Here is a 27,363-nt window from a genome sequence, read left to right on the forward strand (position 1 = left end):
TTTGCTCAGGCTGCTCAAAAGGCTGATCGGGCGGTAGTTACCTGGATTGGTTATGTCCTTGTTCGCCTTTGGGATGGCGATCACGTTCGCGTGTTTCCAGCCGGCCGGAAAGTAGCCCAAGGCCAGGCAAGCGTTGAAGATTTTGGTCAGGACGACCAACCCTTTCTTGGCAGCTGCTTGAGGCACGTATTCCGGATTCCGTCTTGCCCAGGAGACTTCCGGTTTTTGAGCGTGCGGATGATCGCCTTGACCTCTTTCGGTTTGACAAGGGCGGCCGGAGGCACGGGAGGAGTTGTCGCTCGGATGTGGCCAAGCGCGTTCTCCACAGCAGCCGATGTTTCGGGATCACCTGGTTGCTCGTTGTTGTGGGCAGCGGCGAATGCACTAGCGAGCGCTTCGGCTTTCGCTGAAGGGCTCGCTACGAGGTCTCCGTTGACGTTCAGCGGGGGACTGTACTTGACCGTGTTCCGGAGGTTGCGGGTAAGCTTCCAGAACTTGTTGCTGCCGTTGTCCAGCGTCCTTAGTAAGGAGCCGAAGTTTTTGTAGCGGTGTTCGGCGCTTTTGGTGCTGATGACGTTGTTCAGGTGGGTCACCACCGCTCCGATGAGCGGGTCACGTCTTCGGATGAACTGCCTACGCCGTACGTTCCTCAGCCGGATTAGCAGCTTCAGCTCGTCGGGAATGTCTTTCTTCTGAGGTAGGATCCTACGCGAAGGGACAGCGGATTCCTCAGCAGCTTTCAGGATGGCGGTGAACTTGTCGATGGCGTCGTCGATTTTCTCCGAGCGATCCAAATCGTTGATCCAGCTTGCGTTAAGGTCGACCTCCCGCTCGATCGAGCGAGCAAATGTACTCCAGTTCGCTCTGTCGAAGCATCGGACGAGTCTTCCAGCCGGGGCGACTGGAACGTCAGCGTCGATCTTAAAAGTGACCGGCAGATGGTCCGACGACAGTTCGACGTGCGTTATCGGTTTCGACATCTGCACCAGGTTGTTTGAGATGACCAGGTCCAGCGTGGAAGGCCTCCCTCGTCCAGCGGGGCAGCGGGTGGGAGTATCCGGAGCGTGTATGTAGATGTCCTTGGACTCGTACTCTTGGTGCAAGATTTGTCCTGCTTTGTTGGCCCTGGCACAGTTCCACATCCTATGTCGCGCGTTCAGGTCACCCACCAGGAAGACTGACCCATCGATGCTGCTGAGCTGCCGTATTTCGCGTCGGAATTGACAAAGCGTTGCCCTGCGGGTCGAGCCAGGGTAGTAAACAGCAACGATGTTCACTGGTGCGGGATCCACATTGATCGTGACCCCAACGGACTCGATTGCCCGGGTCGAAGTTTCGAGCTTGGAGTACTTTATCCCGTTACGCACCAGAAGTGCAACTCCTCCCCTCGAGCAGCATCCGGTGAGTTACGGTCCGCGCGAACAATGGTGTAGCTTTCGTGGTACACCGAGTTGTTGAGCTGCAGCCAGGTCTCCGTGATTGCAGCGATGTCGATTTCGTGAGCTTCGAGGAAGTGGAAAAATTCCACAACCTTGTTGCGGATGGAACGGCAGTTCCAATTCATCACCTTCAGCGAGCTAAGGTTGGCCATTATAAACAAACTTGATAATGAGCTCGCTGAGGGCGAGGAATTGCATGGCCTTCGACTGGCAATTCGAAAGCCTAGTGAAGAGTTCACTGGCTAGGCACATGAACTCCTCGACGGTGAACAAGGTTGACGACTCGGGCTGGCCCTGCACTGCTTGCGAGTACGAGACCCCAGGATTCGCGATGCTGCCGAGCAGCTGGCTCAAGTCGCCACCTTGTGGCCTGCAGGCGCAGGAACTGCAGACACCTTCGGAAGGTTGCTTCTGCTGGCGGGACTCGTTTTCTTCTTTGCCTTCAAGTCCTGCAGGTACTTGAGGCGGGTGGGGCAACCCTTGTAGTTCGCTGTGTGATTTTGGCTGCAGTTAGCACAACGGATTTGTGAGCGGTCGTCGTTGACCACGACGTCGGCTCGCGCGGGAGTGCGCATGCGGTCGTCTGGTGGCGCTCACCACACTTCACGCACTTGGCCTCCAGATGGCAGTTTCTCATCCCGTGGCCGTACTGCTGGCACCGGAAACACTGGACGACGTCCGACTTCTTCTTGGAGTAGTGCCTCCAACGGACGATCACGTTGAACAGCGCCTTGATTTGTTGCAGCTCCTGAAGTTTCACGGTTCCCTTCTCAAACTGCAGCAGGTACAGCGCGTAATCACCGTGCTTCGATTTCCCATCTGACGCACACTTGTGGGACGAAGAAACACATCTTCGAGTTCCCGCCTAACTTCTTCTACCGGAAACACTGGCAATCCGGAAAGGACGATTTTCACCGGGGTTTCATCACTGGTCCCGTGGGTGTAGAACTGGACATTTGCCTGCTTCAAAGTACTCACCACAGAAGTAAAGTGGGATTTAGTCGACACCCTGATCTGGATGTACCCTTTGTTTACCCGCAGGTGATAATCGTCGGCGCCCAGCTGGGTTGTTGACATCAGTCGATTAAGCGCTGGGACACTGGAACCGTGGACGAAAATCGGCGGACAGCGTATTTTTGCGGGAGCAGGAGGCGGATTTTTCACATTACTACCAGCAGCATCACCACCAGCAGCACCATCACCAACGGCAAAAGTTCCACCACCGCCGCCATTGTTTACGTTTTCTGCCTCATCGCCGGAGATGTCGAAGTCGAGCATCTCGAACTGATTCGCCGTCGGGAATCCTCCGGAAGACCTCCCGGGTTGGGTCAGTGGCCGATGTTCGTTGAGCTGGTCCGAAATCGATGAGATACCGCCGGTGGAATTTCTTCGGCGGCGTCTCGAAGACGGCGGCGTCACCACCTTTCTTTCTGCTGTTTGCGGGCCTTCTTGTAGTCCACCCGCTGCACGATCTGCGATGCACTATCCCGGCCGGAATCGCCTTCGCCGGGCAGCGGCGGCGGCTTGGGCTGCTTTCGTTTCCCCAGGGTGCTGGGTAACACACCGGGAGCACTAATAAATTAACTTTCGAGAGAGCTACAATTCGACGACGATGTTTACGCGCCGACGGTGACAGCTCGAATGAGTACATCAAATGATCATTGCATAAACAAAGATTAATAACTTAACCTAAAAACAAATGAAAATTACTTCAACAAGAAGAATTCAAGTGAGAAAATAAACTAGTCAAGAAACTGTATCTATCAAGTGATCCTTTAATATTCCCTACACTGTTGCTTGAAATCACGAATAGAAGTTAGTCAGACCATGAGGCAAAGCAGGCGTGCGCCTCAAACTACGAACTACCAATGTGCTGATACAATGCTTTTCCTTTTTTCAATATCTGAACAGTGATTTAAAAAAAAATCAGGTACCGTCAGTGGGGGTGACATTGGGTCTGGGGGGTGAGATTGGGTCAAAGTGAACATATCTACTTCAAACATTGTAGCATGTCAATACGATTCCCTCGAACAAGAAACACTGTTGGATGACTTGTGTTTATCATATCGTTGTATTTGAGCATCATTTTAGTTTCATTTGACCCAATGTCACCCCCTCTAAGGGTTGAGCATGAGTCAATTTTCAAATTATTGGCATTTAATGTAGTGTTCATCAAAATCCACCATATTTTGGGAACATGTTAGTAAACTGTCTAACACAAAACAATGCAAAGAACAAATCTACGTTGAAAGATTTTCGATGTTATTTAAATTGTTTTTGTTACTAAGAAATTACGAGAGGTGTATCGTTTTTTGACCCATAGCCACCCCTATTGACGGTAGTCTGAAATTTCCGAAGAAAAAGTTCACGCAGAAAAATTCAGCCTTATCAAATTGATAAATCACATTATCAACTTCAATAATTTTCATTTATTGTTTTGATAAAGTTGATTTATCGTTTTGATAAACTTTTCATATCAAAACGACAAATTTCATTGTTATTTTGATAAATTAAATTATCGCTTGAAATTTTTCGCATGCAGAAAGTTTTCACAATTTTCAAAAAGTATAACAAAAGATCAGTCCACTTTAAAATTTGCGTTACGTAGTTATCTGCCATTCTTTAATCATGCCAGCGACTGAGAACGCTAATCCACGTGACTTTTCGGTACAATCCCTAAATCTATTGTACCGACACAACGCACGCACGCAACTAAAATGTAAACAATCATTCAGAATCGATATCGGCAGAAAGTTATGTAAATTTAAAAAAAAAAACTATTTCACAAAATCTTTCACTGAAACACTCAAAATCCCAACCAATCATGTGGTTCCGGAACGTCCGCTTCGCCTCGTCCCTCTCCCGGAACAGCAACACCAGCAACATTGAAGCACTCAAGCAGAAACGCACCGAACTGCTGGCCCGCCTCGAGGCGCTCGAAGTGCCGGAAAAGTACAAGGGAACCATCTGGGAGAAGTGGGCCAAATACTGGAAGAACCTCGTAATCGACTACAAGGAGATGATCGTCGACACGGGCCGCACCATGCGCCAGCGACCGGTCCGCAGCGGGATCTACCTGTCGCTGCTGGGTGCCAGCTACTACTGCGGTGTCCGCAATCCGGACGAGCGGGACTTTATCGAGCGGTTCCGCCACTACGGCAACGAACTATCGCTGGTGCATCCGGCCAGCCAGAATCCGGAAGCGACCCGACACATTCAGTTCCTGCAGCGGTGCTACAACGAGGGCATCGTCCGACGGTTATCGCTCGGGGTGGTTTCGTTCATCTGGGTGGACAATTACGACCGGGCCGTTGCGGTGTACAAAGCCATCTGTCCGTACCTACAGCCCCGGTACATGACCTTTCACGAGCGCGTCGTCGACATCGGGTTCAACAACCGGTGGTGGCTGCTGGAGCGGAAGATGGAGGATTATGACGTGAATGAGGAGAATCTGTAGCAATAAATTAGCCGCTGTGTTACGTTATTTCTGGTGAAATTGTAATTTATTTAGATGATCACTTCCAATGATACTTCCATTCAAATTGTGTGTGGAACTCGTTGCAAAAAGAAGATTTTTTCAGCACTCGTCGTTTTTATCCAACTCGGTGAACCTTGCTGGATAAATGTCCGACTCGTGCTGAGAAAAATCTTCTTTTTGCAACTTGTTGCATAAACTACTATTTAAGCATCAATATTCAACACTTGTATAGAAAATTAATATTTCGATGCCTTTGTGCTATCTTGTGCCAAGCTTGCTGGGATAGAAAGGAATCCCAAAGGTTGGCTTGATCTCAACATAAACAACTATTCCAGTACTGTTATTTTTGACGATGAAAAGTGACCATTTCGTAATTCGAGAATGACAGCAAAAGTAAGTACATAGTTCCACAACAGAATATCTAAATGGAGAGCATTCCCTTGAGAACCACAAATCAGTGAAGTACTCCTCGATATTAGCTCCTGAAAAGTGCCTCACGGCAAGAAAAAGAGGCGGTCCTCACCAGCAGGATCGGCAGATTTGAAGAAGCTAAAGAATGCTGATGCGCTACCTGCAAAGCCAGACAGTTTGAGCAAGGACGCTCAAAATTCGTCTGGAAACCAGTTCGCTACCCTCCCTGTGGACGTGAACGATTAAGAAGAAGTCGAACGACGGGAAAAGGCCACCCTCCGAGGCCTGTATGACATGGATGTGAGTGTTCTGAAAGAAGAGCTGAAAAATCTAAAGTTGAACGTGATCGAAGTCTTCAAGATGACGAGACACACCAACGGCATCAAGTATCGTGATCAACTGTACCTGGTTCATCTCGAGAAAGGATCGACAACGCCGTCTGAGTTGAAAACAGTTCGAGCAATTTTCAACATCATCGTGACTTGGGAACGTTATCGTCTAGTGCATCGTGACGTGACACAGTGTTCGAACTGCTTGCAGTTTGGACTGTTTCATCAAGAGTCGTTGTACAACCTGCGGAGGTGAGCACAAAACTCAAGCTTGCAACACAATCAACGAGAACATCGAAGCCAAATGCTTCAATTGCGGTGGCGACCACTCAACCAAGAATCGGAGCTGCCCAAAACGAGCTGAGTTTGTGGAAATTTGGCATCAAGCGACGACAAGGTGTGGCAGTAGTGACCTGTTTTCTCCACAAGAATTTCTGAACATTTTCATTGAAATGACAACAACTCTGCGTGGTTGCAAAAATCGTGCGGAACAAGTAAGAACCGAGGTAAGAACCCTTGAAGGATTTATCTTGAAATACAGTTCGTAGTTTACTCGTTCTAGTGATTTTGTATATTTCAATGATTTTTTTTTAGTTTTAAGTAAGAATTAGTTGTTAAAGTGATTTTTTCTTTTTTACCCAAATGTATTCTATTCAATGCAAAAATGTTGAACAATTTGAAGTAAATAAATGAATGTGAACAGTTAATAATAAAACGAAAAATACAACAAAGATGGAGAGCCATACCACTTAAAATGTAAATGAAATGTAATTATTATAAGAATGTTCAATAAAGATAAATTAAATTAAAAAAAATCTAAATGGATTTTTAATAATTTGTTGCGTTTGACATGAAGTTTATTTCTGGAGTTTTTTTTTAAAGGTCCAATAAACCAAATTTTCAGTTTTTGCTTTTTGGGTGTTTTTAACACCCCTAACTCAAGGCGGTTTCAAAAACACCTAAAAAGCGAAAACTGGTGGAAATTTGGTTTATTGGACCTTTTCAAAAAATACTCCAGATTTGCAAGTTAATAAAAAGTGTTTACCCTAAACAGCAGCTGATTAATATCAGTGAACGTTCTTTCAGATTCCAAGTGCAAGGCTAAACACACCGTTTGAATTTCGTAATATTTTACTTACTAAACATTTATTCTTTTATTACTTTACTCATCGCTATATAATATATACGCTTATAAATACATATCAGTAATAGTAAGTGTATTGTATATTATGTTATATTACTATGTATGTTCCTAACCACCGACGCAACGGTCAAAATGTCATCATTCCTTGCCCTTCTGTTCAGAGTGCCACAATCGAATCTCGATATCGCACACAGAATTTTCACTCTAAAAACGGTCGAAAAATAATCCACACTCACCGTCTTTGCAATCAAACGCCGCGTTGTCGGTTTCAAAAGTACACGATTTAGTTCGAAACGTTCAAACTTGTCTCCCTACTCGTGTTAGCGACTGGTATGAGTGTTGTCTAAGGTTGTCTGTTGCATTTTATATGTTGTGAGTTTGCTTGTTTTTTTGCTTGTAAAACACTATCGATATTGTTATTAGAATGGGACGCGCAGAAAGCGGCAAACACCACGCGTGCGCTAAGCATTTCTAGAAGACTACTAGAAGAAGAACCTGGCTGTGGTTCAACAAGCCCCGCCCTAACCCAACGTGGGAGGAGCTAGAATAGAGAAACTACGCACACAAACAGGGGACGCGTTCTATTGGTGAGATTTGGAATCTCTCCTCTCTATCGATTATGCAAACAGCCGGGGTTGGTTTAGATATTTTGTTACACTAGATTAGTATGATACACAGGGACTCACTGTTGATCTTTATTTTTATGATGATCATCCTAGCAAAATGTGTAGATTTATTGTTCAATTTGAATTTTCAAATGCAACGGCGAACAATGTTGCAAAAGCATTTTATTTCAATGTTCAATTCGTTGAAAAAAAAAGTTTTGAATGATATAACACAAATAAACAAAAAAAAAAGGTTAGGGTTGGTTCAACGAGCTAGAGAGAGAAAACCAACCTTTTTCTGTTAAAAGTATAAACTAGCAAATTGGGATGCAGCTAAAATTGTTCGGTTTTGTATGTACAATGTGGAAAGACGCGGGTCACCAAGCTTTCCAAACGGCTCTCAATCCCATACGGATTTGATAGACGTCGATGGATCTGTAAGCAAAAAGAGAGAAAAGGGTGTTGACTTTAAATTGGTTCGAACTTAAGCTCTTCAAGTAATAAAGAAAGAATAAATAAAAATACGTAAGCTGAAATCAATTGCTACAAGTGAAACGGATATGATCTTTCTTTGACTGATTTATTAATGTGCTTCAACTTAAAATGCTAAGAAGAGAAACAAAACGAGGTTGAGCTTAACTCCATCTAAGATTCTACAGAAATAAATACACTCAACCCCCGGTGGTTGGTCACTTTTTCGTTTGACACTTTTTTAGTTTGTACCCCGTTGGTTGGTCAAAGTCTAACTAAAAAGTGACGAACTGTCACTTTTTACACGGCGCTCACACACACTATCAAAACATACGTTTGATGGTGTGTGTGAACTCCAACAGTTGGTGTCAAACCATCGGGGTTTGACTGTATACATATATAAAATCACAAAGAGTTTAAAATGGATTTTTAAATCAATTAAAAAATAACCTCGCAGCCTTTGTTGACAGATAATGTCCTACTTGACAGCTCGTTTGAAGGGGACCATAGTTGATCCATCGAAAAATTGTTGTCTTGTCAATTTTTTTTTGCGTTAAAATGAAAAAAAAGTGATCAAAATGCGTGGTGATTATTGCATGCGATCGTAATATTTCGATTGTAATTTCTCGACTCACGATCGAGATTTCTCGATCGTAATATTACGATCGTAATTTGTCGAGGGTAAGTCGTAATTTGTCGATGGTAGATTGAGATCATTTGATCGTAGTTTCTCGATCTACCATTGACAATTTACGACTAACGATCGAGAAAATTTCGATACATGTTTTAAAAAATTCAAGTATTAAACAATTTCAAAAACTTCAAAAATTTTAAAAATTTAAATTTTTTTTTTAAATTAAAAAAAATCAAAAATTTCAAACAATTCAAAAGTTTAAAATATTTCAAAAATTGAAAACATTTAAAAAAATTCAAAAATTTCAGGAATTTTAAAAATGAAATAAAAATCCAAATATTTCAAAGATTATAAAAATTTCAAAATTTAAAAAAATATAAAAATTTCAAAATCTTAGAAAAATTCTAAAAATACAAAAATTACTTAATTAATAAATCTAAGCAAATTTCTTTTTCTTAAATTTTTAAATTTTAAAAATTATTTTTTTTTAAATTTTAAATTTTTTGAATTTTTTTAAATTTTAAATTTGTGAATTTTTTTAATTTTTTTTTAAATTTTTTATTCTTTGAAATTTAAAAAAAATATTTTTGTTAAAATTTATAATTTTTTTAGTTTTTTTTACTCTTTTTGAAATTAATTTATTTAAAAAAATTAATTTCTAAATTTCTTGAAATTTTAGAATTTTTTAAAATTTTTGAAATTTTTGAAACTTTGAAAATTTTTGAATTTTTTGAAATTTTATTTTTTTTTATTTTTGGAAAGTTTAAAATTGTTTGAAATCAAAACGAAATTCGTTAAGATTTTTTTTTATTTTTGTTATTTTTCACATTAAAAAAAATAACTTAGATTTTATTTAAATATTCCGTTTAAATAAAAAAATCAAAAAATGGTATTACAAGTTACGATCGTAATTTCTCGACCCACGATCGAGATTTCTCAACAGTAAAATTACGATCGTAATTTCTCGATGGTAGATCGAGATTTGTCGATGGTAAGTCGTAATCTTACTATCGAGAAATCTCGATCGTAAGTCGAGAAATTACGATCGTAATATTACGATCGAATGCAATAATCACCATGATGTCTTATATTTTAGCGTTGTGCATAAAAATTTACATAAGGTTTTAGGACCCTATTGACTTTGCGAATCCATTATTAATCCGATTGTCTGTGCTCTTAAATTCTTCACACACCTTGTTGTGCAGTTGTACCGGATGACGAGATTTTTGACAACTCTATTCACATTGGATCTCGATCGATTCCCTTCTTTGGTTTTCAAACTGATTTCGCTTTGCTACTTTTCACTCAAGTTAATCGATACGCTGACCGGCTTCACTCGCTCTTGTTGAACCACTTCAAGACGGATTCATTTCATCAGTCTGAACTTTTTCAATAAAATTTCAATGTTAAGTTCAGCTTTCCAGTCACGGCGTTCTAGCAGGGTTCTAGCAGAGTACTTGCAGAGCTGGATATTCTTACAGCATTCTAGAAGAAATGTTCTACCATTCTATCAGGATTCGGGTAGCTCTGTTTTGTATCCGTGAAAGTCTACTGGTCTACTCTATGTATATTTCAGTGCTTGCAGAATTCTACAATTCTGCACAAAATCGGCAGCAGAGCGTTCCCTTACTTTTCTGCAACAAACTAACTTGTTTCTCAGCAGAATCACTGCAACGAGAGATCCAGAGAAGCAGAAAACCTATTCTGGTGCACACTATCGCAGTGGTGCCCTCCACAACAGAATATGTCCCTCTCCCTTGTTTGTTCTCTTTCAAAATTTCTGCAAAAAAGAGAGTTACAGAAATGTACGGGACTTATTTTACTTTATTTATGCTGCCCAGACAACTTCGGGTCATGAGCTGTCTGCGCTGCCACTAAACTCGGTCCTGGGCTGCTACTCTCCAAATCCGACTCTCACACTTTCCAGATCTTCCTCCATTTGGTTCAACCTCCGTGCACATTGCGCCCCCTCCGCCGCACAGTGGACGAAATGGAACCAAAAATCGGACTTAATTGAACGCGGCTGGTTCCCTGGTATGAATAATACTGTTTCTAATGTAAAAAAATCCGCGGAATCGATTGGTGATGGTTTCATCCACCGCACGAAACGGCAAAGGGCCCATTTTGTCTAAATTCCCCATTTTTTATTTTTTTTTCTTGAAATCGGTCTGTATTTAGAGCGGAGGCTTTATGCAGCCATCTAAAATGCACTTAACTTATGTGAAAATGTCCCAGAAATCCAGTAAAAATAACCACTTGCACCGCAAAAATCATCTAGAGTCCATTTAACCCCAATTCCGCTATAAAAGAATTTTGGCCGTTTTCAAATGTTAGGTCTGATTTTAAAAATCTGAAAATATTTTTATCGTAAAGATCAGACAATTTTACATAAGAATGACGATTTGCACTTGAAAGTTTGATACATTTATGTTGATATAGAAATTAAACTAAATAAAATGATTAAAGAATCACTTTTGGGCCAATTTTCCCAAACGCAGAATAAACTGCCTTTCACATACATTTTATTTTTATCAACATAAATGTGTCAAACTATCAAGTGCAAATCGTCATTCTTATGTAAAATTGTCTGATCTTTACGATAAAAATATTTTCAGATTTTTAAAATCTGACCTAACATTTGAAAACGGCCAAAAATGCTTTTATAGCGGAATTGGGATTAAATGGACCCTAGATGATTTTTGCGGTGCAAGTGGTTATTTTTACTGGATTCCTAGGACATTTTCACATAAGTTAAGTGCATTTTGAAAGGCCGCAAAAAGCCTCCGCTCTAAACACAGACCGATTTTCAAGGAAAAATGGTAAAAAAATGGGGAATTTGGGTAAAATAGACCCTTTGCCGTTTTGTGCGGTGGATGAAACCATCACCAATCGATTCCCCGGATTTTTTTACATAAGAAACACTATTATTCATAACAGGGAACCAGCCGCGTTCAATTAAGTCCGATTTTGGGTTCCATTTCGCCCACTGTGCGCCGCCTTCCAACCGGCTCCGAATTAAACACCAACTTCACCGGATTTATTGTCTGATTCGGGTGGCGTACATCCAGCGCGTCCGGTATTCTCGTGACGTGTCCGGCCCACCAGATTCGGCCAGCCTTGTACCTTCGGTATATTGTATATACAAATACAAATACGTGGCTTGCCGTAGAGTTGCGACAACTCGTGGTTCATCCTTCTTTTCCATACATTGTTCTCACGAACACCGCCAAAGATCGTCCTAATCAATCGCCGTTCGAAAACTTCAAGCGCTTGTAGGTCCTCCTCGAGCATCGTCTCGTGCCCGAAGAGGACCACCGGTCTTATCAGCGTTTCGTACATGGTGCACTTTGTACGCCGAGAAAGATGACCAAAACGTAGGGTCGTAGGGAATTTCCCTGCTGCAGTTGTTGTCCGACGTCACCAACGATCCGAGGTACACAAACTCCTCCACAACCTCGAACTCGTCACCGTCGATCGTCACGCTCGGTCCTATGCAAGCCCTAAGGGACTCGGTTCCTCCTGCCAGCAGATACTTCAACCTTATTCCGCTTCAATTCGGTGTACCGCTTAGCCACCTCCTCGAACGTCCTCGAACTGGCTGGACCGGGAAAGCCGTTCTCGTACATGATCTTCCATAGCTCATCGCGATCGACCGAGTCGTACGCGGCATTGAAATCGATGAACAGGTGCTGCGTTGGGATCTAGTAATCGCGACATTTTTGGAGGAATTGACGTAGCAAAAAAGATTTGGTCCTTCGTCTATTTCCCCTCCACGAAACCGGTCTAGTACGTACTAACAAAATCCTTTGCTCGCTCAGATGATCTGAGTTAGTTCCCCCATTCCAACTTGTCCCCCTCTTTCCACTCCTCCGGTAGCTGCTCTGTGTCCCAGATCTTGACTATCAGCCGGTGCAGACAAGCTGCCAACTTGTCCGGATCCATCATGATGAGTTCCGCTCCGATACCATCCTTACCATAGCTGCTAAGTTGTCGTTGAGCTTCTTGATGGCATCCTTATAGCTGGCCCAGCTCTTAAAAATCACCAAGCGGATTGCCCTAGAAAACTCCGTTGAGTTGCTCGTTGGTATAACTTTACAATCATCAAGCTACTAAACTGACAAAAAAATTTGAGAACATAAAATAAGGTGCAATCTGTTAAACTAACTTAAAAGTGCAACGAAAAACTAACAGAGAGAACATGCGACCATCCTAACAAGAACAGCAAAGATAACACCATATAAATCCAAAAACCTACGTAATTTTAAAGAGGAGAGAGTAAAACAAAACGATCTTATGGAATGTACCTATAGGAACGGCGCGGTCTTGTGTGTGTGTGTGTGTTCTAGAAAAACAAATGCTGTGACGGCGAAGATTGCTGTTGTCTGTTGTTGCTGTTCGTCGCGACCGAGGACTGTTGCGGTGAGGTTGTTGTGAGTGCATGCAATGATGGAGTGTTGTTGTCACTGGAGTCGCCTTTCACCGCCGCGCCTTCGTCGCCGTCACCCGACGGTGCCAGATATTATCTCTCCACGAGGGAATTGCTGTTCGCCGAGCCGGTGGCGGCCACTTCCGCCGTCTGGTTCGGGTCGTTCTCTTCGTTCCCGGCCGGGTCCAGCTCCATGTCGCTGCTGCTGTTGTTGCTGTTCTCATTGTTGTTGACCAGTTCGTTGTTGATGTTGCGCAGGATCACGTTCGGCTGGATCGGGATCACGTCGCTAAAGTTGGAGTTGTCGTCGTCGTCTTCGCCGATGACCCGCGGAAGTGGCACCACCGGCGACGTGTCATCGTCGTCACTGAACTGGGACGAGATCTCCGCGTGGCTGTTCATCTGAGATTCGGGCGTGTTTGGGATGATTTCGTCGTCCAGCGGATCGTCGTCGCAGTCGTCGTGATCGAGGGTCGGTTTACCGTTGGCGGTCGTGGGAGACCTACCGCGATCGCCGTCTTCTTCTTGGTGTTTTAAGTGCTCAGCCCTGGTGTCATCGCTAGAACTACTCTCGTGTGTCGGTTCAACGTGTGGGCTATCTGTACCTGTTTGTGCTAGCGCCGTCGGGGGCAGATCGAGGACGCCCGGAATCGCGGCGATTGCCGTCGTCGTCGGGTAGATCGGGTTGATCTTGCAGGTGGTCGTTTTGGCAATCACCGGATTCGTCACCGTAATGGGCAGCTCCAGCGAGGTGGGCACGTTCGGATTGCCCGGAACGCCAATGACCGCGGCCAGGCTTTCATCGAGATTCGTCGTCGCCACCGGATCCAGCGCCTTGTCCGCCGCGCTGGCGTCCGTCGTTCCGTTGCCATTCTTGCTGGGCACCTCGACGGTCGACATGATCGGTGGCTTCGTTAGTACGGCGTTCGTCTCCACTGTGGTGTTCGGGTTGACCTGGATGATCTCTCCGGGTAGGGGCGCATCTGGAGGAACCAACAAACCTATTAAAACTAACCCAAATACCCTCAAATGATAGAGAAAAAAAACTACCTTGCAGATCGATCAACGATTCTGGTGCGACGATGATTTGGGTTCCCTCGGCGGCCACCGCGATTCCGAGGCCAGGTTGAGTTACGGCCAGTGCTGCCAGCAGCTCCTGGGCCGAACCTGTGTTCCAAGAGACAGAGAGATAGGGGAAGAGAGAAACGTTTCAACAGTGCGTGATGCAGAACGTGATGACTTCAGCTACATCTGGGATGACCTGGGAGAAACAAAAAAGAGTTGTGCCTATCTGGGAAGTTTGATAACCTAGATTTTGCGGAAACTGTCTTTTTTTCTAAATGTTTCTTAGGTTTCTAAAATAACAATAATAATCTTTCAAAGAGAGAAAAGAAAGTGAGAGCTTTCTGAAACGAACAAACGTGCGATTCTCTTTCAAAGAGAGAAAAGCGAATGACGTAATATGAGATAAACTGCGCAAAAGGGGCGGGGCTTACGTCTCCATTCTAGGCCAATAAACCTGGCTCGGTTGTTTTTTTCTGTTTTTGCATTACAAGAGAATAACATGTTTGTACATAACTGGAGTTTTTTTTTTTTGAAAAGGTCGTATAAACAACATTTCCAGTTTTTGCTTTTTGGGTTTTTTTGAAACCGCCTTGAGTCAGGGGTATTAAAAAACACCCAAAAAGCAAAAACTGAAAATTTGGTTTATTGGACCTTTTAAAAAAAACTCCAGATATCAGCTCTGCTCGATTATTTTGTGGATAACTCCCGGAAGAATTATTCCTAAATCAAAGGCTTCTTATTTTGTTCAGGTAATTTCGGATTTTTCTTTCTAAAAAGTAACGATTGAAGGGCAAGTTTGTTATTCGGTCACACTTAAAGTTACTTTAATAATGCTTGGATTATAATGACAGATGGATCCAGTACAGTAGCATTAACTTTAAAACTTGGATTATGTCCTTAATACAAACACCAACTTTGAGTTCATAAACTGCATAACCCTACTTCAAATTTGATAAAACAAAATTCATTAAAAATTTCTACAACTGGTCGAAATAAAAAAAAAAGAATTGCTCTTTTCACAACTGGCGCCAATGAATGCATCTCTATATATTCTTCAATATACAATATCTTTGCACTTAAGCTAAACTATCGGTAAGGTGAGTCTAGAGTTATACAAGGGTAATAGAAGCACACGCACACAAACGAATACATTTATCGTTAACGTAGCTAATATTAATAGTTGTAGCAGCAGATAAGATGGTTATACGGTGTGTGTGTATCTCGTTATAAGTAGCATATGTTCTTCACACTCCACTCTACACAATAGAAGATGGCGAGAGCGCGCGTGGCCTTTACCACCACAGACAAAGCAAACCGCGTAACGAGGCGAAGCTCACTCACACACTGCCACACGCACGAGCACGTATTTTTTTTGTTGTTACTGAACAACAAGATTTTTTTTTTTAAATTTGCGTTTTGTTTTTTCAAGCCATTTCTGGATCATCAACCGAATCAGAAGTGGTGAGTATGCTACCTATAAACAGGAGAGAGAGAGAGAGAGAAAGAGAGAAAAAACACAAAAACGAAAAAAAAGAAAAACAGAATTTTGGTTTCAGGATCGGTGTGTTTGGCCAAAAAGCGCATTCATTGGAAAAGAAGAAGAAAGGACCAGAGGAACTAGAAAAAGGGAAGCTAAAGCGACTACCGAGGACGACTTGTACCACTTTGGGTGGAATAAAAAGATACTACTCAAAACAGAGAGCGCACAACTCTTTTCTCTTTTTTTCTTGTGGAACTGGTGTGAGTGAGCAAGCGAATAAAGGAAATAGAAGGAGGACGGAAAATATACTAGCTTATACAGTATCACTACACTTTTGTAAAACGTTGAACCATAGATGAGGAGAAATTCAATCATCAGCAACGTCAAGGTGCGTATAAAGTGCGCAAGCTGCGATGGCAACGTTAGGGCGAACTTCCGTGGTCAAGCTGAACAGTGCCTTCTCACCCTCAATCGATCTCTGGGAGAGTTTATGATCAAATACATGCACAATGGATAAGTGGTCTGAATAAGCGCCCCTGTTACAATTTGTTATGAAGGCAGGGAGGGGGTTTAAAAATCCTTAATTATGCGTTACGTAATAAAAGAACGCTCCCTAAAATAAAGTGCAATTTGTGCATTTTAAATGAACATTGCAATCATTTGAAAATTTGCACGTGGTTTATGCATGATCCTTTATTCTCTAATAATTTTTGAAAGCTCCCAACATAATTTGGAAAAAGAATAAATTGTGCGTGATTCTTGGAACCTTCTAGTTTATCGTGGTGATGATTGTATTCGATCGATAGTAAGATTACGACTTACCATGGACAAATATCGATCTACCATCGACAAATTACGGTTCACCATCGATAAATTAAGATCGTAATATTACTGTTGATAAATCTCGATCGTGGAGCGAGAAATTAATGCCATAATGCCATTTTTTTGAATATATTTTTTATTACTGCGGGCGTCAATAATTAGAGTTCACGCGCGGTGATACGACCGCAAGATAATGGTCGCATGACAACCGCGGAACAAATTTTTAGCTGTTGTCAAAGGTTGCCTTGAGTTTTCAGCTGACTTTTAGGAAAATATTCAAAACAAACCAAGTTGACATCCAAATCAACGCACAATTTCAGTTCAACTTGCTGATTTTTACACTGCGGTAGTTAGGCGGCAATAATCTCCTGTCACTCACAGCGAAGGAGAAACGTGATTTTATCTTGCAATAAAGCAATATTTAAACAGAATATTTAAAAAAAATCCTGAATTCAATATTTTTAATGTGAAAAATAACAAAATAAAAAATCTCAGTTAATTTCTTACTAACTTCAACCAATTTAAAAAACCTCAGAATTTAAAAAAAATAACTTTAAAAAAATAGAAATTACAGAAAAAAAAAACAAAAATTTCATTTTTTTCCAAAAATTAAAAGTTTGAAAATTTTCAAAAACTTAAAAATATTAAAATTTAAATTTTTTTTAATTCAAATTTTAAAAATTTCAAAAAATTGATTTTTTTTAAATTTTAAAAACTGCAGGATTTTTAAAAATTCAAAAAAAAAATTAAAAAAAACTTTTTTTAATTTTTAAAATAAAAAAAAATAAAAAAAATAAAAAATGCAAAAAAAGAGATTTGAAAATCAAAATCAATGCTTGAAAAGGGATCTATCACTGAACGGGACTGCTCGATATTCGATAGAACATTCTGTCAGCGATCATTTCCCAAAACGATATTTGATCGCTAACACACAACGCCTATCATGACCGTCATTGCTTGGCGACGGTCGATGAACGTAAACACGAAGACGAAACGAACGAAAAATGAGCACCACTCAAGCAGCCGCCCGAACGAGACAACGTGCTCTTTCTCTTTCTCTCGTTTTTGTCTCCCTCTTCCTAGTGTATGCTGCGTGGTGACAGGAGTCATATGATTGCTATCATTCGAGAGATGATCGGAATCTCGGTAGAATGTCAAACGACCGCTCTCTTAGCGATTTTTCTCCTGGAGGGAAGTCAATGATTGTGTGAGTGACTTTGCGTAGCACTCATTCCTTTGTGTGTGAAACGAACGAAAGTAGAATGTAAAAATTAGGTTGTCGTGGTGAAGACGATTGGAGTGTTCTGTCAGTTATCACAAACAAAGTCGAAATTTCGCAAGCCCTGATCAAAATATTAAAAAAAAATTAAAGAAAATCAAAAAAAAATTAACTTCAAGAAATTCAAACATTTCACAAATTTCACAAATTTTACAAATTTCGAAAAATTTAAAAAATTCAAGAATTTTAAAAATTTCAAAAGATTCAAAAATTTAAAAATTCTTAAAAATTTAAAATTTTTCTAAAATTAAAAAAATGAAATTTTTGAATTTAAAAAAATGAAAAAATGAAATTTTTGAATTTAAAAAAATAAAAAAATGAAATTTTTGAATTTAAAAAAAATAAAAACTTATTTTTTTAAATTTCAGAAATTTAGATTTTTTTTAAATTTCTAAAATTTTTATAATTTTTTAAATTTCTGAAAATTATGAATTTTTAAAAGTTTTGAAGACGAGCTTCGAACTCATATCGAGATTTTCTCGATCGTCAGTTGTAATTTGTCGATGGTAGATCGAGAAATTACGGTCGAATGCAATAATCATCACGTATGCTTCTCCAATTGAGGAATGCAGCCACATTTTGTTCCATGTTTAAATCAATTTGGATAATGTGTAGGGTAATGTGCTTATCTCATGCAGCTTCTTCGTTCTATGGTTCAACGATCTACGCCGAGTCATGCAAAAACAAACCCGAAAATGCCCCACTCAAGTCAAGCACCCCCGTCACTCACCTTGCAGTACAATTTGCTGTCCATCGGGAGTGAGAAGCTGGGACGTGTCGGCGCCAGCCGCGGCCAACGCCATCAGGCTCTGCTGGTCCAGGATGATCTGCTGACCGTCCTGGGTGTTGAGCAGAATGTTCTGCTGACCCGCTTCGACGGCACCTTCCACGTCAACGGCCGCGTGCTCACCCGCGACGCCGGGAATTTCCAGCACTTCCTGGCCGGCTGCCTGCTGGACAATGTCCTCGACCGACGCCTGCTCGGGCAGCGCCACCAGCTGGTTGGACGAGTCCAGGTAGAGCAGTTCGTTGTTCACCGGAACGAAGCCTTCCTCGCGGACCGAGCACAGATAGAAGAGGTTCGCAGGTCCTCCAAAGTTTTCCGCCGGTACGGCGATCAGCTGGGATGATTCCTGCACGTTGGAGCTGGATTCGCTGGTCGCTTCTGCGGGCACTTCTGGCTGTGCCGACGCTGACTCGCTGGCTTCTTCCGCGGCAGGAACCGGTTCGACCTTGGACGAGCTGCTACATTCGGGTTCCGTCTCGGCGGCGGCTGCTTCGTTCTCTTCGACGATTTCCTCCGGCTTGGCAGGTTCTTCCTCCGCGACTTCTGCGGATTGTTCCGGCTCGACTGGTGACGCCGGCGGCAGTTCTTTAACGGATGAATCTGCTGCGGCGGCCACTACAACCTCGGCTGGTGCGTCAGCTGGTGGTGGCGGAGTCGGAGTGGACGTCGAGGGTTCCTCGTCGATCGAGTCCGCCCGCTGCACGGGCTTGTCCGGCTTTGACTGGGGTTCTTGCTGCTGTTGCTGCTGTTGGAGTAACTGCTCCTGCTCTTGGCGGAACTTCTTCATACCGCTTGCGGTCAGTACTTTGCCCTTGCCCTTGTCCTCGACCATGCCTAACCGGGTGAACTCCTTCAACTTTTGGGGCGAAATCTTGATCACTCGGTGGTTCTTTTTGCCCGGGTTCACCGAAGAAGTGGTCGCCGGCTGGGACGTAATGAGAGCGCCCTTGGAGGTTGCGAACAGCGGCTTGCCGCCGGAGGTTCCGGGTTCGGCTTGCTTTTTGCCTGAAATTTAAGGTAACATAAAATTGAGTTAAACGAGCTTTCAATTAACTTACCCGAACTCTTTTTCTGCGACGAAGCCGAAGCCGCCGCAAGTCCCTTCTTGTGCTGCTGTCCGACTTCCGGCGTGACCTTCTGTACCACGACGGGGGAGGAAGCCACCGGTCGGGGCTTCGTGGCCGGGTGAATGATCTCCTGCGACTGCACGCAAATCTTGGCGGGTGATTTGATCGCGGCCGCAGCACCAGTTCCAGGTCGTTGCGGTGTTGAGTTTGCCGCAGATTCGGGGAGTTCTTTTGTTGCGGAACTGGTGCTGCTGCTGCTACTGCTGATTGAGCTTGCGCTGCTGACCACCGAGGAAACGATGGCCGGCTTGGAGTGGGATTGAGAGACGTGGGTTTTGAGTCCGTCCGACGAATGGCTCCGGGCGGTCGAAGTGGACGGCGATTGGGTGGTTAGAACCGTGCCCTTGCTGGTGATGACGATCTGGCCACCGCTGCTGGCCTGTACGAGCTGTGCCGATCGCATCGGAGTTGGCGAGTGCGCCGGGGATCGTGTCGTCACGTTCGTTGGCGAGAGTTGATCAAGCGGGGGTTTGATGGTTATGGTGGTGGACTTGATGGCGAGATTTTTCTTCGCAACGGCTGGAGACTCCTTCCTTCCGACGATCTTGGCGGAACCGTTGCTGCTCTTGACAATCACAATCTTCTTTGTCATGGGTTTGGTGGTGGAAATCAGCTTGACGTCCTCGTCTTCTACCGGAGCGACGACGGGCGCCACCGTTGATCGTCTGCCGGTGTTGGAGGTCGTCGAGATGGTGCTGTCCTCGAGCAGTTCGCTGTCGTCCATCACGATCGGGATGTTGTCAATGTCGAACTTGTCCTCGTCGGGAGGAGGGACGCTCGCAACTACGACGCTGGTAGTTTTGGCCGGCAGATCTTGCACGATGGAAGCCGGAGCCACGCTGACCACTTCGACGATCGTTTCGCGTTTCTTCTTCTCTGGAATGGTTACGATCTCCGGTGGGGGCTGCTCGACGATCACCTCGGCCGTGTCCATCAGCTTTTGCAGGTGTCGCTTCCTTGGATTAATGGTCTTCGGATGTACCGGCGATGAGTTGTTCGATTTGACTTCGACCATTTCCTGATCATCTACGACAGCGACTTTAGGGGGAATCACCGGGGCTTCCGGAAGCTGAATCAGCGCTTCGGCAACTTGCAAATCCGTAGCACTAGGTCCGCCGACACTGATTTCCGGTTCTTTCGGCTTTTCGCTAGCTTTGACCTTGGGTCGCTTCGATTTGGGTGATTTCGCCAGCGGTTCAACGGCTTCCTCGGCCGGAGGTTCCACCGCCGGTTCCTCCTTTTTCCTCTTGGAACTCTTCGGCGATTTGGGCAGCTTTTCCTGCGTTTCTTCCGGCTTGGGTTCCGGTGCCACGACCGGATCGTCGTAGATCAGCTCCGAGTTGGACTTCTTGCCTTTGGACTTGATGATCATCTTAATTGGTTGATGCTTCGCGACGACAGGCTCCACGATCGGCGCAGGTTCGCTCACAACCGGAGCAGATTCGACGCTGGTAGGAACAACGGGGTCAACTTCAGCGTGCAAATCGGCGGTTGAATCCGCTGACCGTTGCTGACTTTGCTTGCTGCGTTTGGATTTGGTTGGTTTGGGTTCAACTTCTGGAGTTTCATCAACCGCCGGCACTTCTTCCTCCTTTTTGCCTCGCTTAGCCTTGCGTTTCTCAACAGGAGCAGCCGCTTCGATCTCTTTGGGTGGTTCCGGTTCCGGCGTAGGTTCTTCTGCTTTGGCGCTTCGACCTCGGCGCGATCGTGGCGTATCCAGCGCCGTCAGGTCAAGCTGATCCATTTCACCGGCACGTTTCTTCCTAGCCGGTGTAGCTTTCGGAGTGACCTCCGGCTGTTGCTCCTCCTCGACCGGTTCCGGTAGCTTTTCGATGAGCACGATCGGACTCACGATGGTTTGCTTGGGCGGCTGTTGCTTGCCCTTGCGGCTCTTCGGCGATGGGGTCGTTATCTCGAGCACTTCCAGCGTAAGCTGATCCTTGCTGATGGACACTGGAAGGGAGTCTGGTTGTTCTGCGGTAGCTGGTTTAGGCTCTTCGTTGCTGGAGCTCACCGTGGATTCTTCCTCCTTGGGAGGTTCCTCCTCGACGGGAAGCTTTGCTCGCTTGGCCTTGATGGCGGCGAATTCGGAGTTTTCGAACCTTTGCGGCTCCGTTGCCACGGCGGACAGAACCGACTCTTGCGAGTCGTCGTTTGTTGTGGTGGGCGACTCCGAGCTGAGCTTTGCTTCCTGCTGCTGCTGTGCTTCCTCTTCTTCGTGGGACTTTTTCACAAAGTCCAGCACGATCGCCTTGGACTGCTCAAGGGCGATCGCTTCGTTCTCGACGGTTGGCTTGTTGCGGGTCTTGAAGATGCGCTTGCCGCGCTCCTTCGGGGGAAGTGTTCGGTTGCGGTCGATTTCCTCTTTGGATTGGGGTGAGATGATTTCCTGCGAAGGTCCTGGCGAGGTGGCCCTTGGGCTGACGGGTAGTTTCGGCAGGTCTGGAAGTGATGGGACGCTGACTTCGTTCAGCAACGAATCGATTTCGTTCTTCAACTCGGCGTCCTTTTTGGCACGTTCCAGCTCTTCCTGCTCTTGCTTGGCGTCCAGCGAAACGTCGCGCCTGTTTGACAGTGACCTCCGGGGAGATTTGCTCAAGACCACTTCTTCCTCTTCCTCCTCCTTGAAGTCGAAGCAGGACGCAATGTCCTTCTTGGTTTCGTCACTCGTGGACGCTGAGTCATGCTGAGATTCCGCTGAGGCGGCTGCGGTGGCTGCCACGATGACCGGCTTCAACTCTTCGGTGCTGCTGCTGTTGGACTTGCTCGAACCGCGGGTGGCCCGGTCCAGGATTCGCTGCTTGGCGCTGAGTGGTCGCGACTGTTCCGGCAGACTGTCGGCGCTGCTGGACGATGCGGTTTTGTCTCCGCAAGTGGCCGCCGTGCTGATGCTGCTTTCGCTCGAAGATTTCTCAATCGTAACCGCCTGCGTTGTCGCCGGTTGATCGTTCGTGACTTCGATAAACTCGCGCTTTTGCTTCTTGGGGATGTTCCGGTACTTGATCGTGGTTCCGGACGATGACGAAACCGGCGAGGCAAGCTGCGGCGAAGATTCTACCGACTTTTCTGCACTGGAATCGGTGATGCTGATCACGGGGGCAGCCTTCTCCGTGGTTTCCACCTTCTCCGACTCATCGCTGGATGCTGCTTTCCTCTTGTCTTCCTTAAGTTCTTGCTCGTCCTGCTCATCCTCGCTCCAATCCGCCAGCAGTTCGTTCTTCAACTCAACATCGGCCTTGCCCTTCGAGTCTTTCCCAGTAGAATCGTCCAGGCTTTTACCGACTTCCGGTGCGGGTACGACCTCCTCCGCCGGTGGTTCCTCCTCACTGACTTGCAGCACTTCGACCTTCTCCTCGTCAGCGGCAACGGCTTCAACTTCCACGACAGGCGTCGCAACAGCTTTGCCACGTCCACCGCGGTTCTTCCTTCGGTCCACTTTCGGCGTTGGAGTCGCCGCCTTGGCTGCCGTCCGTGGAGTACGGCCGGAACGACCAACGGCTGCCGGTGTCTTTTCCTCAACCACCTGGATGACCTCGACCAGTTCTTCCTCGTCTGCCGGAGCAGCTGCTGGTGGCTGCTGGGGTGGTTCTTCCCTAAGTTTCGGTGCAGCCTTCGGTGTCACTGGATCCTCCACGGTTGTCGTGCGCGCCGTTGTCGCTTGCAGTGATTTAGATTCTACAAAGGGGTAACTTTCGGTTATTCCAATTACAAACTCAAAATCGAAGCAATATCAAACCTCGAACAGCTGGAATGTTGAACGGCGCCAGCGGCACCGCCCGACAGTACTTGGTGTGCAGCACGATCACGTTCTGGCGGCTGCTCTCGAAGCCACACTTGTGGCAGTGGTAGATCTGCGAGGGGCTGGCCGCCGACACGTTGGACAGCGCACTGCTGCCAGGCTCTCCCACCGAAGACGACGTTGACGCGTTCAGGCTGGAGTTGTTCGGCGTCGACGGGCAGCCACCCAGCGAGCTGCGGCTGGCGATGCCCGACGGGGACGAGGCCTGGCCCAGGATCCGGACTTCATGCTTGCGTACCGGAATCACCGGGATGATCTTGCTGGGCGAAATGGCGGGCGCCTTTTTCGGGCTTCCACCGCGGGGTGTTGTTGCTGTTGGGAATGAGATTTTTAGCTTCAAAGTTCGAGTTGAATGTTGACGGTCGAAAAACCTACCGGAAGCTTTGCCCTTGCCGCCCTTGGACTTGTCCGACGAGAAGATGTCCGCGTAGCTCTCGCGCTTCTGGGGCAGGAACTCGGTCGAGTTGACAATGTTCGGATCGCCGCCGGTGGCGCGTTCCGCCTGCATCACGTCCGCCGGAAACTTGACCATGTGTTTGTTCTTTGCGCGGTATTGCTCTGCAAGAAGACTCGATTAGGATCCATATTGAAAGAGACGATAATGCTCAGACTTACCCAATCCTTTCCTCAAGAACTCGTGCTTCCTGCTGCAGTTATACTTGTAGATAAAGTTGGTATTTTTGACATACTCGCTGCAACGAAAACAACGCAAGTAAGTACTTTACCCTGAAACATCCCACTGCGAGTCAACTCACTAGGAATCCTCGTCGAAGAACTTGACGACGGCCAGCGGGCGCCGCTTGAGCGTGCTGAGAAACTCATCGGTGAGGCGGCTACCGGCCAGCACCTCGCCAGGCCACCAGCAATAGCTGAGCTTCACCCACACGATTTCACCGTCCGCGTACTCGCCGTCTTCCTCCATGCTGGCGCGAGCGCGAGTCCCTTTTCTTTCTAGAAGGTTGCGCGGTTTTGTTTGAGCCCAGCTAAACTTGTTAACAGTAGTAAACGTTGAATTCTACAATGAGTATAGACAAATTATTACGATTAACTGTCGCGATTGGGCTTTATTGTAAAGGTTTTGAATGTTTATAATCCGGGAACCGTGGCGTCACTCTTCTACACCACTTAAGAACATTTCTCGGGTGAGTTTTCAAAAAGCCGTAAGAGCCACCGTGACCTACGACACTAATATTCATTTTTCTTCAACTTGTAACAAAATTTCATTCATTTTTAGTTCGGGGTACTTGAAAGACGTATAGATGAACAATCTTAAGCATTTTTGAAGTTGGGTTTTCGTAAGTAGGTCGAATACCGAGACAAAAAAGGCTTTGTTTACCATTGGCTCTTACGGCTTTTTGAAAACTAATCCGAGATTTTATAATTACTAAAAGATTATCCGATTTCTTAGGTCCAGATATTGACTATCAGCCGGCGCAGAAAGACCGTCAGCTTACGTACACCGCCTCTGGGCTGTTCAGTTGTTTCTCAAAAGCTGCTTCGGTCACCTAACGATCGCAACCGTCGGGTCTCTGTACGTACTCCATCGTAGATCGATCGTAGCACCCTCCGTTCGAACAGTCCAAGGACTCGTTCGTCCTCTTGCCGCAGCGTCCAGGTCTCGTGACCATAGCGGCAACCGGTCTAATCAGTGAATCCACAGTTAAAGTAGCAAGTCTTGACTTCGTTTTCCTCGTATTCATGGCCTGTCCAATCCGTCTTGCTTGTGTCTTCAAGTCGGCGTACAACCTTTCCACCGTCTCTCGGATCATCTATCCTATCCAACATCTCGTGCATGACAAGGTTCCGCTGGCTTCAGTGGCACTGACGATGGCCGACCGTCGCTACTCCAACCATCGTTGAGCGCCAAGTTCCTCCTCCGTTGGCAAGGTCGCTTCCATCTGCTGTACGTAGTGCTGAGCTACAGACGCTCTTCAACAGTTTTGAGGGCATGCTTTTGACAACTTTAAAGAATTGGCTTGATCGATTTGGTTCCGATGGTGATGTCCAGGTGACTTTGTGGATGACTTTCCCGCGGAAGTTCGTACCACCATAACGCGGGTGACTGCGAAGTTGATGCAGCGCTGGTCGTTGTCGTTCGTGACGGTATCATCTCCCTCTGCGGGCAGCTGTCGAACTTATGCTTCAGCTTCACGTAGTATGCTTCCTTCTCGACATCGGATGATTCCTCGTGTGGGCAATGTACGTTGAACATGTGATTATTGAAGAATCGGCCTTAAATCTTAGATCTGCACATCCGGCTGTTGATCGGCTCCCAATCTATCACACGACTTCGCATCTTGCCCAACACTATGAAGCCGGTATTTAGCTTATTTTCGGCTCCGCCACTCTGGTACATGGTGAACCCCACAGCATCTCCCTTCCATGTCCTGCTCCCTTCCAGCACATCTCCTGCAGTGCTACAACATCGAAGTTGCCAAGTTCTAAGTTCGTTCAACAGAGCGTATTCGTACCCAACTAAACGTAGTTTAGCCAAAAAATACAACATCCGACAATGTTGCTCTATCTTGCGACAGGGTTTCCAGATCGTATAATTAACACTTCAATTTTTCTGGACAAAACAAAATTAATGGAAAAGCCAATAAGTGCAACACATAAACCTAAGCAAATTCTCTCAAAGATTTATAAAACTAAAACATAACGTTTTCCGGCCTGTGCAGGTTCAGTGGCCACCTCCTCATAACAAAGAAATTAGAAGAAAAAAAAACCTTGCAGTAGCTACCCACCACCTTGACAATTTCCTAGCCGAACCTAACAAATCTAGATCTGGATCTGGTCCACTTTCAAGATTGACTTTCTTGACGTTTTACTTCTACCAACCGCGGCGTCTACTGCGATGACGAGGTCGGTCTGGCCCAATCCGTCTCGCAGACAAATTTGTCGCCGCCCGCAAATTAGGCTCTAGTCGCAGCAACCATCACCGTTCGCCACCTTCACTCTCAAGCCTTGTCCTGGGGTGTCTTTTTACTTTGCTTTTTTTTTTTTTTTTTGCTGTGGCCCCTACTTCGCCGTCGTCGTCGCCAGGGACGCGGTGTTTTTTCCTGCGCAAATTCCGCACCCCGGAGGACGGCCCCCACCGCGAGTGGCCCACCGTTCGGTTCCCGGATGTACCTGGCACACGCTGGACACGGGTTGGCCGCCGATACGCACCGATTTGCACCTTTTTTCCGCGACCACTTTTGTTGACGACGGAGGACTCGCGAAGCAAATTTTTCAACCTTGCACTGCCATTTTGACTCGCAACTGTCAGGGCAGTGCGGCGGCGGCGACGACGGCGGCGGCGGCGGCTGATGGGCGGCGTAGTTTGGGGCCAAGATGGCAGAGGTGAAAACGTTTCGATTAAATAGAGCTTTATGACGTTTCGCGTAGACACACCTAGCGCACCATTTGATTTTGATGGCCAGACAAAATTTAACCTCAATCTCTTTCGTGTACGTATCGAGAAATCAAAAAGAGAGATGTGAGCCGGTAACATAGAGTGAAACATTCGGAGCTGTCATGGAAAACTTCACAGCAGCTTAACAGAAAGTTTAACTCCATGTTGCACTTTTATTGTGGTTTCGGAAATAAATCGAATTTTCGCGGCGACTTATCTGACACTACGCTCCGCAAACTGATCAACTCTAATTTTGAGTGCAACGAGATGTTGTGTTGATCGCGAGGTTAAACGTCACTGAAAAACATTTTGTCGCTCTGGCACCAAACCGAAACGAGCGATTTCCACTCTCGCCGCACTTTTTCTCTCCGCATTTTTTGTCTAACTAAATCCATCGACATAAGTTTTCGCCAATCAAAACAAGATGGAGGAATCACAACAAACTTGGCTTACACACTGATCGAGTAATACCGAATGTAGCTTGACAGAAAAAGGCGGAGAGAAAAAGCGCGGTGAGAGTGGAAATCGCTCAGTTCGATTTAATGCCAGAGCGACAATAATTTCTCGATACATGCGCATGTGGAATTCTATGGAGAAATTAAAAGTGCAACATGGAGTTAAACTTTCTGTCAAGCTTCTGTGAGGTTTTCTATGACAGCTGTTAAAGTTTCAC

General features: G+C 45.5%; 2 protein-coding genes across 6 annotated transcripts; one reads left to right on the top strand and one right to left on the bottom strand.

The window, feature by feature from the left end:
• Positions 1–4,128: 4,128 nt before the first annotated feature.
• LOC6050268 (mitochondrial import inner membrane translocase subunit Tim29) lies at positions 4,129–4,923 on the top strand. Its single transcript, XM_001866870.2, has one exon. It carries the CDS (start codon positions 4,264–4,266, stop codon positions 4,894–4,896), a length of 633 nt encoding a protein of 210 aa, XP_001866905.2. The 5' UTR covers positions 4,129–4,263; the 3' UTR covers positions 4,897–4,923.
• A 1,847-nt stretch (positions 4,924–6,770) lies between these two features.
• Positions 6,771–26,565, bottom strand: LOC6050271 (titin homolog). 5 transcript variants are annotated; one of them, XM_038266294.1, is made up of 10 exons: positions 26,465–26,565; positions 24,052–24,311; positions 23,912–23,988; positions 23,672–23,854; positions 23,234–23,608; positions 19,429–23,172; positions 18,314–19,375; positions 13,988–14,104; positions 13,543–13,920; positions 6,771–7,841 (listed from the first exon to the last, which is right to left on the bottom strand). In XM_038266294.1, exons 2-10 carry the CDS (start codon positions 24,216–24,218, stop codon positions 7,807–7,809), a joined length of 6,138 nt encoding a protein of 2,045 aa, XP_038122222.1. In that variant the 5' UTR covers positions 24,219–24,311; positions 26,465–26,565; the 3' UTR covers positions 6,771–7,806. The 5 variants fall into 5 exon arrangements, with proteins under 5 accessions (XP_038122222.1, XP_038122220.1, XP_038122221.1 ...); XM_038266292.1 differs by having other exon boundaries at positions 12,816–13,920; XM_038266293.1 differs by having other exon boundaries at positions 12,816–13,920; positions 26,426–26,553.
• Between the last annotated feature and the right edge of the window lie 798 nt (positions 26,566–27,363).

Source organism: Culex quinquefasciatus, chromosome 3 (assembly GCF_015732765.1).
Source record: "Culex quinquefasciatus strain JHB chromosome 3, VPISU_Cqui_1.0_pri_paternal, whole genome shotgun sequence".
Taxonomy (NCBI): Eukaryota; Metazoa; Arthropoda; class Insecta; order Diptera; family Culicidae; genus Culex; species Culex quinquefasciatus.

What these genes read in the sequence shown, in the direction of transcription:
- LOC6050271 (XM_038266292.1), bottom strand. Translation starts at nt 24,218, where the DNA reads ATGGAGGAAGACGGCGAGTACGCGGACGGTGAAATCGTGTGGGTGAAG. An exon ending in GTTCTTGAGGAAAGGATTGG is followed by an intron (nt 23,855 to 23,911) that starts GTAAGTCTGAGC and finishes GTCTTCTTGCAG; the next exon opens with AGCAATACCGCGCAAAGAAC. An exon ending in GTCGCAGAAAAAGAGTTCGG is followed by an intron (nt 19,376 to 19,428) that starts GTAAGTTAATTG and finishes CTTAAATTTCAG; the next exon opens with GCAAAAAGCAAGCCGAACCC.
- LOC6050268 (XM_001866870.2), top strand. Translation starts at nt 4,264, where the DNA reads ATGTGGTTCCGGAACGTCCGCTTCGCCTCGTCCCTCTCCCGGAACAGC.